This window comes from Papaver somniferum, chromosome 3, assembly GCF_003573695.1.
Source record: "Papaver somniferum cultivar HN1 chromosome 3, ASM357369v1, whole genome shotgun sequence".
In the NCBI taxonomy this organism is placed as follows: domain Eukaryota; kingdom Viridiplantae; phylum Streptophyta; class Magnoliopsida; order Ranunculales; family Papaveraceae; genus Papaver; species Papaver somniferum.
In genome coordinates this window covers 39,489,772-39,500,543 of record NC_039360.1, presented here as the reverse complement: position 1 = coordinate 39,500,543, position 10,772 = coordinate 39,489,772, and the positions used below count along the sequence as shown (strand labels likewise).

At 38.4% G+C, this 10,772-nt stretch overlaps 1 protein-coding gene across 3 annotated transcripts; it reads right to left on the bottom strand.

Annotated features, from left to right (window-relative positions):
- Window positions 1-2,542: 2,542 nt before the first annotated feature.
- On the bottom strand, window positions 2,543-6,985 carry LOC113361169 (protein argonaute 2-like). Of its 3 annotated transcripts, XR_003364991.1 has the most exons (10): window positions 6,560-6,985; window positions 6,174-6,219; window positions 5,988-6,075; window positions 5,589-5,690; window positions 5,348-5,478; window positions 5,043-5,106; window positions 4,218-4,340; window positions 4,056-4,121; window positions 3,879-3,942; window positions 3,544-3,725 (listed from the first exon to the last, which is right to left on the bottom strand). XR_003364991.1 is itself a non-coding variant. In XM_026604504.1 (6 exons), exons 1-6 carry the CDS (start codon window positions 4,109-4,111, stop codon window positions 2,612-2,614), a joined length of 822 nt encoding a protein of 273 aa, XP_026460289.1. In that variant the 5' UTR covers window positions 4,112-4,116; the 3' UTR covers window positions 2,543-2,611. The 3 variants fall into 3 exon arrangements, 1 of the variants encoding a protein (XP_026460289.1); XR_003364992.1 differs by lacking the exon at window positions 6,174-6,219; XM_026604504.1 differs by lacking the exons at window positions 4,218-4,340; window positions 5,043-5,106; window positions 5,348-5,478; ... (2 more) ...; window positions 6,174-6,219; window positions 6,560-6,985 and adding exons at window positions 2,543-3,056; window positions 3,170-3,264; window positions 3,439-3,512 and having other exon boundaries at window positions 3,638-3,725; window positions 4,056-4,116.
- Between the last annotated feature and the right edge of the window lie 3,787 nt (window positions 6,986-10,772).

The following is a 10,772-nucleotide window of genomic DNA, read 5'->3' as shown; positions in this document are numbered from 1 at the left end:
TGTAGCTTAGGACGGACCTAAACTTCCGAGGCCCAATGGATTGATTGAGCCCATCAATTGGGATGGCCTTAAGGTAGTCCTGTGTGTGTGCAGTCCTGTTGCTCTGCCAGAGAATGAAATCTCGTTCAGTCAAAGAGAAGGAATTTGGTAACTCCCTTTTCACAGAGTTGAAGTAAATGACCGCGAATGAGTGCATAGGACGTGGGGCAGACTCTTCGAAACTGAAATTAGGAGGTAAACCACATACTCGCTTGAACTGAAGTGCAGCATGTTAGAAAGTTTCGGTTATCCTCAATGGCTACTTGCTGATGTAATATTGTGTTTTGCATGTTCCGCATCCGGATGGATGAAGCCAGGTAACAGTAGTGGCTCGTATCGAACATTGTATATGTACCCATCCCTTCATCTTTCATCGGGAAAGTTGCCAGCCTTTGTTGGACAGGCCCAAAACCAGCGCCCTCGCCAGTAACAATGTGTTGCAGGAACTGAACAAGGTGATGATCATATTAGCTCGCGGCCTGTTGAAGTGCCTGTGGATTGGTGGTGCACATAGTGAAGTAGAGGCGTGAAACCCAGGAACTGTTGCGCAAGAGAAGCAGTTCGCTCTGAAGGGCTTGAAGTTTCTTGATGGTGTTCATTAGATTGACAGTTTTTGTTACCCTGTTCGAGACCATGTCCCTGCAATAACTGAGGTCTAAACTCACCGGTCCGCCAAGTAACTTAACCCGCACTGAAGGCCGGCTAATGTTATTAGGAAAAACACCACTTTCAAAACTTGTCATATCTGGCGTTGGCCAAAAAAGTTCAGTCTTCTTAATGTTGAAATACAAGCCTCTTTGTGGACCTTTAGATTGTAGAATCTTTAAGGTCTGAGCCACTTCCATTGTGTCACCAACAATGGTACCATCGTCAAGGTACCAAGCATGCAGGTTCATATTGCATTGAGAAATTTTGGTTAGCAAAGGATGTAGTGCCAGCAAATAATAAGGGACCGAGCAGGTCACCATTGTAATACAACCTAGCTGGATGTGCATAACAAAATTCTACCCATTTAGAGATGCTAGGGCACTTGCTTCTTACTTCCCTAATTAAGCTTGTTCTATCAACAAGGTTGAAGGCATTAGAGATATCAATGAGCAACATAGAAAGATTATTTTGGTCACCTTTCATTTCGAGAATCTTGTTAACTGCATGGAGAATACCTTCTCCTCCGCACGGGATACCAACCTCAAATTGATGGTCACCCAGGTAAGTTGACATTGCACCGCACACTGACTTTGCTGCCAGTTTTGAGCACAACCTCCTCCAAATGGTACCAACTGCAATGGGTCTCAAACCTCCATCTGGTTTTGAGTAATGGGGTTAACGGAACACTTGCTATGTACTCCCCCAAAGCTACAGGGAATTTCCCATCAAGCCAAAGATTGACAACCTTTGTAATAGATGTTAAAAGCTCATCCGCAACTGCTGAGGCTGCGCCACTCAATGCATCTAGAAGGTGCTGTGCTCACAAACCGTCCCTTCCACATGCAGTTCCCTCAGGAAAGTTTTTCAGTGCATTTAATACTGCTTTAGCGTCAACAGACAAAGTTGCTGCCTCAATTGCTTCAGATGGAATGGTAGGTGCACGTGTTTGAGGGTGCTTTTGCTGGAGTTCAGACAGGGTAGCTTCATTAGGAGGTGCAATGCCATTAGATGATAGGACTCTAATGGCTGCTGTATAGTGGCCGTAGCTTATCTTTTTCCGGCAAGCTTGTAGATTAATGCTTTCTTGCTTCTTCTGTGTACGGCTCTTACCCTTATGCTGGCGCTTGGGTTTGGTGGCTTCCAACAGTCTACTGGTGATGGTGATACAGCAATTACGTTCTCTCCAGTCAAATAGTGCTTGATTTGTTGACGCTATCTGCAGCTTGTTCCACGTACCAGACCGCTCTTCCTGTGTGCTTTTGGGATCTCCTGGGATCCCGTGAGATCGACCGCACCTCACAACAAAAACAGCGGGACCCATAACCCACCCCCTGCAAGCTCCAGTGGGTCCCAGGGGCTGTCAGGTGCGGTGATACTCACGGTGAATACCGCGGTCACCATAGCAGGAGTAATGATATCCAAGAAGACAAATCCATAGGGCTGAGAATAACCTTGTCTAGAGCACTTTTCAAAGTCCGAGAGAAGGTTAACCTGCATTGGGGAGGAATACTGGATGTAGATGGGATCTGTTTCTGAAAAATTCGATCCAACAGCTCCAGGGCGAGACCAATTGTATCCTCAACAGCATCAGTAGAGGTTGATGTCTGTGCAGGATTGATTGCCTGGGGTTTATCAACACCAGGGATGAAAGTATCAACACACTAACACCATTGACCGGACTTACTGTAATGTCCCCATTAGGGTGACGACAAGGCCTGATTCAGGCGTTCATGTGCACATTGTCCATGCAAAGCCACATTTGCAGGTGATTCAAAACCTTCTCACATGCAGAAAAAACATCAACATTGGTACGTATTCTTTCCCTACAGAGTTGGAATAGGAATAACACTAAGAGTTGGAATAGGAATCCACAGCAGCAAATAACATAACGGAGGCAATCCAATCTATTTATAATCTACACTAGTCAATGAGAACAAAATATAAAAGCCCAGTACTGTACGATTTTAATTTGTTCACGGAAAACACCCAAGTCAAAACACTCTAGCTCTGAAAAGGAAAACACATCCCATCGGGGAAAGGTCAAGCTAACAAAACCTAGCCCTACGATGCCTCTACAATGACAGCATGCCAAGTCGAACCCGATAAGTTGCAAATTGCCATGCATATTCTCTGCAACTACTCTTGCAGTTCGAACATTGAGCACCCCATAAATTGCTTCGCTGAACACCATTGACAGATTTTTAGCAATAATAATCCTCCTGCAGTCGGCATACCTAAAAAAGGGATCCCAACCACATCTAGGCCTTTTGTAGCTCCTCTTATCTCCATCAAGAGCAACTGCCACCACAGAATTAGGTTCACGCTTTGGTACCAACTGACAAGGCACAACAATTGAGGCAGCAACAAACCTGTATAAGAAGCAATGCAGGAAGTAAGAAAATACACTTACCAGCTTTGAAGAATTAAGATCATAACAGATTTCAGAAGCAGGTTTGAAGCCTGAGTTGGGTACGGTACTTACACAGACGACAGAGAGTGCAGAAGCTTCTGCGAATCATGAGGTGAGAAACCAACCCCATTGAGCAAGACATAGGAGTGCGCATGGCAAGACGTTCCCTTTGTTAGATCAAAAAATACAGAGTTCAGTTTACAAAATACAATAAATATACAGACAGAGAAGTCACAAGAACATTGTAAGCATTTGATTTCCAATGTTAAAGAACAAGCCAGCCATTAATTTGAAATAGAACAGAACTATGTGTTAACAGTGTAAAAAGGAAAATCCCTTACAATAGCTCCACTACAGGCGCACATGTAAAAGTCATAACTCCTAGGATGCACAACTCCTGTATCCACCACTCTTCCTGTAGAAGAACAAACATACACAAAAAATAGTAAAGAATGGAATTTGGAAAGCTAATATTCTTAAACAGGGAAAACCGCAGACTGTACAGAGATGCACAGAGTTTAAAGGAGAACAAAGTGAAACCTGGTGTAACATTCTCGGTGCAGCCACCAGCTTTTTGCGCGACAATTAGCATGAACTGAAGCTTTATTTCTCCCAAGTGAGTTATTGCCTGAAGCAAACATGGACCTTAAAAGGTTTAGAATTATGCTCAGACGAAGATAAATTACAGAGGCTGAATCCCTAGAAAAAGAGCCATAAATGTTGAATAATTCATCACAATTCTTATTGTGTAACGAAATCACAGTACTCAAGCCAAACGAACCTTAATGATCTGCTCCAACTCAACGTTCGATACTTGTTTGAATCGAGACTTACTCACTCCATCCCTGTAAAAGAAAACCCTAATCCATTAAAAGACATATCCTGGCTTCTTTGTATGAAAGGGAAAGAAGGCTGCTCGAAGTGAAAATAAATTCACATCCAGAAAGTGTTAATATACCTAAAAATGATAATTTGGTTTGGCTTTCTCCCATTACTTGTCTGGTAGAAAACCATCAAAAGCTCCCTACAAACAGCAACGAAGAAGTTTAGTGAAGTAAAAAAAAAACACTGACACACTATCTGGTGCTAAATTAATGATACTTAAAATCGTTAAAATTACCACGTCATAATTAATTCCATTTGGCAATACTTTGTACAAGGAGCCACTCATCTCCACCGGGGATTGGGAACGTACAGAAGCTCTGTGGCTTAAAATTAAGGGCCAACATCCAGAACCAACAACCTGACAGAACCATTTTTTATAATCAGCAATGTCAATTAGGCTACAACATAATTTCTTTCTAGAATCTAAAGCTGAATAATCCACAACATTAAAACATTACATCTGATGGAAAAGGCCAACGAATTTCATAAGAACAAAACATTGTTCCTAGGCATCTCTGATTCTGATATGAAGCTAAATGGGCAATATCACAACCAACATATTTCACTTGGTCTGACCTAGTGATCTTACTAGATAGAAAGATGCTTTACCAAAAAATTTCAGCGATCCCTATTTCAGCATGATCAAAAACTCATTGCAAGAAAAGTGAAGACTCGTAACACTTACTTTGATAGAAGAATTGTGTCTTTCCAGTATTAATCCATAGTAAAAAGTACACAAGGCAATCATGCCAACAGAGAATCTCTTCATTATATATAATTGTATATTCTTTAAAAACATCGAAAATCATGCTAAATGGTAAATGCAAAAACAGATATGCAAAGATAATCTTTAAACAATATTATGGAAACAGTAAAAAGTACACTGACCAATGATCAAAGCACTTAAATGCAACATTTCCTAAAGGTTTAGAATTATGCTTGTACAGAGATACATCTACAGACGTTATATCCACAAGTAACAAAAAGAGCCACAAATGTTGAATAATTCACCACGGTTCTTATTGCTGTAACTAAATTGGAAAACTCAGGCCAAACGAACCTTAATGATCTGCTCCAACTTGACGTTCAATACTTGGTTGAATTGAGACTCACTCACTCCATTCCTACAAAAGAAAACCATAATCTATCAAAAAACATATACTGGTTTCTTTGTACTCCAGGGAAAGAAGACTACTCCAAGTGAAAATTAACAACCAGAAAATGTTAATGTGCCTAAAAAAAAGATAATTTGGATTGGCTCCCTATAATCCAAAGCACATATGGTTAGCCATGAAGTAGACAAACATACATTGACACACTACCTAGGTGCTAAACAAAGACACTTGAAACTGTTGAAATTACCACCTCATAATTCCGTCATCCTCCCCATTTGGTAATACTTTATACAAGCAGCCGATCAACTCCACTTGAGGGGATTGGGTACATACAAATGCCTTGTACCTTGAGGGCAAGGACCAAGATGTAGAACCAACAACCTGACAGGACCAGCATATTTCCCAGCAATATTTATCAGGCTACAACTTTACAAGTTCATGAAACACCAATTCGATAGCAAGATATAAGAAACTGAAACACAAAAACTTACAGCATCAACTGATGTGATATCTGATTGACCTGGTGACCCATGAGAAACATCCATTCCCAATATCATAGTTGGAGTCTCACTAACAAAGAAACTAGATTCACCCTGCAAATCATAATTTAAGTTTACACCTCACAAAAAATGGCACAAGTTCCACTTTGATAGACCTATATGACCCTAATTAGAAGCTAAGCAGGAAGTCTTGGCATCTGACAAGGAAAACATAGTAAAAACTAGATTCACCCTACATAACTGTTCTTGTTATAGAACTTAATGACATTCAAAGATAACAAAAAACTGACAAGAAGTTACTCTTGTCAAAAATAATCCAACCAATATTAACCTAACAAATATCTTCTCCATGATATTCAGGCATGAAAACTGATCTGATTATAAACTTACCTTGATGACTGAAGCATGACACTGGAGTTTTCTCCTCTCCAACAGTGCATCCTCATCATCCTGATGATTCCCTTTCACTGTATCATAACTGAAAAAAAAAATCCAAAAACAACACACAATTACCAGATTCAGTCGTTGATGATGATAAAAGAAACATGAAAACCTGAGATGATCAAAGAAACTTACATATGTGGAAAAGCATCAAAGAAATGATCGCCTGGAGTGATGAAATCTCCAGAAATCAAACAAACATTGAGAGGTGAGTACATTGTTTGATGATTTTTATCCATAGAATAGTGATCGATCAAGAGAAGAAGAAGAAGAAGAAATAGAGACTAAAGAGAAGAAACTAGGGTTTCTAGATGATCTCAGAGAACTAATTCAGACAATGAGACAATGAGAGAAAGAATGAAACAAAGAAAGAGAAAATGAGAGAGAAGTGGACTATTTATATTTATAATTTGTTCTGAACAAGCTATAGCAATTCGTCGGAATTCACCGTATTTATCACTGGTAATTTGAAACTAACAAAGAGCGGGGGATTAGAATACGGTCAATTATTTGCAACTTACTTGGTGAATTAAAGTTGTTTAACTTGTTTTCTTCTTACAAGCTTCATCAGCTGTTAGTTGGGACCACAAACTTCACAACATAAACGGTTGAACTTGGACATGGCTTGCTAATAACAGCTGGTGCAGACAAGCATCTTTTGTAACAAGGTACAACCCATTTCTGATTGTACATCCGGTTTGCACCCTGACGTTTCTGATTATCTACCAATCCCACCATTATCCTGCCCAATACGAACAAACCGGAACACAAAGTATTTTCCCCCATCCTGCAACAAACCAACCCTAGAAGTTTGAAAATTGATGGAAATGAAATGATTAGGTTCCGAAAGGTGAGAAGAGAAACTATAAGACATGGCTTGAAAACTCAAATGGAGAATCTCAGAAAGAAATTTGGGAAACTCGGAGTGGTAGAAGAAATCAACAAGGCCTAACCGTAGCTAATGGAATTGAGAATGAGAAACGGCGAATTTGTACCATCTGCAATTTCGGCACTCACACATTGTGACCGCCACGTGTAAGTCAAGAGTCTCCGCGGTGTAAACGCACCGACTCCCTGATATCACACATCCGATCCTCTTGACATTTTTAGTTTTTTACATTGCGACTGATATTTACATTTTGTTAGTTGTTTTTGAACGGTGATTTTGGGCATACCTAAATTTTTCTAGGCATACAAAACAATAGTCTCATCTTAGGTGATTTTATAAGGGGTACTCTATGAGTAGTTCACCTATATATCCTTAATACAAAAATCTAAAATCAATTTTCTAAAAATCAAAATCAGTTTTACTTAACATCTCTTTTTCTTCCTCCTCCTCTAGCCGAACTCTTCCCCCTCCTGCGAAAAAAAAATTCATCATCGTAAAAATTTGATCGTCGATTAAACTCAACCACATAATGACTCGTACAAAGAAAAGCAGGGACTAGGAAAACCAAATCGTCTTCTAATCCATCAATTGAAGAAGAAGAACCAATTGAAGATGAAGGTGTAGAAATTGAAAATCAACCACCAATTGAACCAGAAATTGAACCAACTGCATCTCCAACTCCGGAAATGAGGATAAGAAAGTAAGTTTTACAAACCCAATCTCCTATTTGTTGTTTTTCATCGATTAAATGACGGTTACAGTGTTGGGTTCGGCTCAAAATTGAGTTGCGTTTTTAGCCGAACTGTTCTTCACAAAAGCTTCCTGTAAGTGTATATGAACAGTTCGGCATGAAATTTCATGAAATTTCAAGCCGAACCTAGTCACAGATAAAGATGCATAGGGTTCGGCGTATTCGATAATCATAATATGTGTCGAACCTAGCACATTTACGAGGTTCGACTATTACGATATTCTCAATATGTGCCGAACCAATAACAATGTTTTAACCCGAAAAATAACAAATTGATGTTCGGCTCATACGATTTTCGAAATATAAGCCGAACCAGTAATTATTTTTTTTCCTGTCTATTCGGGATGTTGTTCGGCTTACTATTAAACTTTCATATAAGCCGAACTAGTGTCTAGAAAAAGTGTTGGAATTGAAAATTATAGGTTCGGCGCATGCAGTAAACAGATTCAGTGAGCCGAACCGTTCATCAATTGGTAGATTCGGCTCATAGATGTGAGCCGAACCTCAAACTGTTTCACCGAACCATGATCCAAAAAATCATCTAAACAACCTTTATAATTCTGAAAATTATCTTAATCACTAAACAAAATATTTAATCACTAATCAATATTACTAACACTAATACGTAAAGGGCAGATTTGCCATTAAAAAATTGGGTCAAGGGGTAATCTGATTTTGCTATTTCACAATATTTTTTGTCTTTATGCAGTATGCCTAATAAGATTTCAGTATGTCCAAAATCAGGGTTCTTGTTTTTCCAGACTCAACTGAGTCGTCAGAATTTAGGCCCATTAATCAATGTAATGTTGTTCACAAGATTATTTCAAAACTTTAAACCAATAGGCTAAAACCACATTTTGATATGCTGATTAGCCCTAATTGATTTATTTTATTTAGAAAAGTAAATAAAGAACAATATCATTGTAGCTGTTGAAATATTGTATTTCATAGAAACCATATTTAGAAAGAAGGCACCTTTTGCATTAGAACTAGATAACTCTGTGAGCTTTACGCTAAAATGCTTTGCTTTTGGTGATTTCTTTTGTAATTTAATACTGGAATGCATTTCTACTGTTATTTTTTTGTCCACTTGAATGGAATGTCCTATCCTGTTTTTCATCCCTCTAGAGGAATCAGACAGGGAAACCCGTAATCTTCTTATCTATTTATACTCTGCACAGAGGGTTTATCAAGGTTGTACACAAAATTTGAGCAGGGAAGTAAAATAAAAGGTGTTAAAATTGCGGGATGTGATCCTTGAATCACTCATCTACTCTTCGCAAATGATTGCTTTGTCTTAGGGGAAAAAAAATCTTGTACAAGCTAGACATCTTCTAAATGTTTTGGATATTTTTTGTTCCCCAAGTATACTCTGCATAGAGGGTCTATCAAGGTTGTTGATAAAATTTGAACAGGAAGGTAAAATAAAAGGTGTTAAAGTTGCGGCATGTGGTCCTTGAATCACTCATCTAGTCTAGAATTTCAGGATGTAATTTCACGAGACGTAAGTAGTATGATTATTATTGCTTCTACCACCAATATTCTTGTTCACCTTCTGTTTTCTTCTCACCTATACCTTGATTTATTTTTAGTTTTTTTCCCGTCCATCATGATATTTTCTTTTATTATTATAATATATAGTACTGCCACCTATAGATATATTATAGCCTTCTCAGTTGTAGAAATGGGTTAGGTTTTGGAATCCTAGTTCTAGTGGATTTTGAGGAATTACAACAATGATAACATGGAATTTTTGATAAAAACAAAGAAAAGAAAAACAAACTACGCAGTTGGGAATCGTGGAATCGAGATGAAAACGGTCTGGGACAAAATACCAAAGACTTTCAGAAACAGTTCCTTTCGCTTCTAATCCCAGACATTCTCAAAACGACGCACATTGTTTGCTTGTTTGTCCTATTAATTTCCATGCGTGAGTTGATTCATTCATTATCTAAATTTAAACTAGAAATTTTAAAACTTGTGCTTGAGTGTGAGTAAAAAAATATTGAGACATTTTGACTTTGGGTCACATAAAAGTGACCAGAGTTGCGTTTGGATCACCACAAAATTTTAATGAGAGTTTGGGTCACAAGACCATCGTTGACCGCATTGACAGTTACCAAAGTTAGTTAAACAGTGAAATGACCAAATAAAATTTGGACTTCGACTTATTTACTAACATAACCATAGTACCTTCTATTTGACACGTGTACGGTGGGAAAGGGCCACTCGAGGGCTGTGATTTATTTAGAAAAATTCTGAAAATGATTTAAGGTTCGTAGATTTCTGAAAATCTAATTCATTTCTCCTTCGACTTCAGCTTCTCTCTCTGTGTTTTTGAAAATGCGGGGTCTAACAACCACACCTAACAATTCGTTTGGCAATCTGAAAGTACTTACTCCAATACACTTTCTAGAGAATCAACTATACAGTCAGACTCAATCTAGAATAAAGTATATCAAAGAGTTTAATATCTATAACTCTTAATTCAATCTGTAATCAGCAAACAGAAACCTGCGAGCCCGATTGAATATAAGAGGAATTACTTGAACGGTACCAAAGACCAACGTTCAAGTGTCAATCAATGTAAATCAACAACCAAAGGTTGGATATTCTAATTGATTGATCTTAACGCACAACCTATATTTCAATTATATAACAAAATATAATGCGGAAAAGAAATAACACAGACACCAAAATTTTGCTAACGAGGAAACCGCAAATGCAGAAAAACCCCGGGACCTAGTCCAGATTGAACACCACACTGTATTAAGCCGCTACAGACACTAGCCTGCTAAATCAAGGTGAACGGGAACCAATTGATAAACCGGACTTATATTCCCTAAGAACAGTCTAGAATTATCAATCACCTCACAATAAACTTAATCGACTAGTGAAACAAGTTATTGTGGAATCACAAACGATGAGAAGAAGGTGTTTGTGATTACTTTTCTATCTTTCCTATCGGAGATATAGATCTCAAGCCAATTTTACAATTGCACTCAATCACAATAGAAACAGCAAGATCAGATCACGCAACTACAAAGAGAATAGTTGGGTATAGCTTTACAATCCCAATGACGTCTTCAAGTCG

Excerpts from the sequence above, each read along its gene's own strand:
- LOC113361169 (XM_026604504.1), bottom strand. The coding sequence starts at position 4,111 with ATGGTTTTCTACCAGACAAGTAATGGGAGAAAGCCAAACCAAATTATC. Across the intron at positions 3,943-4,055 it reads AACCAAATTATCATTTTTAG|GGATGGAGTGAGTAAGTCTC; the intron begins GTATATTAACAC and ends TTTCTTTTACAG. Across the intron at positions 3,265-3,438 it reads GCGCCTGTAGTGGAGCTATT|GGAACGTCTTGCCATGCGCA; the intron begins GTAAGGGATTTT and ends GATCTAACAAAG.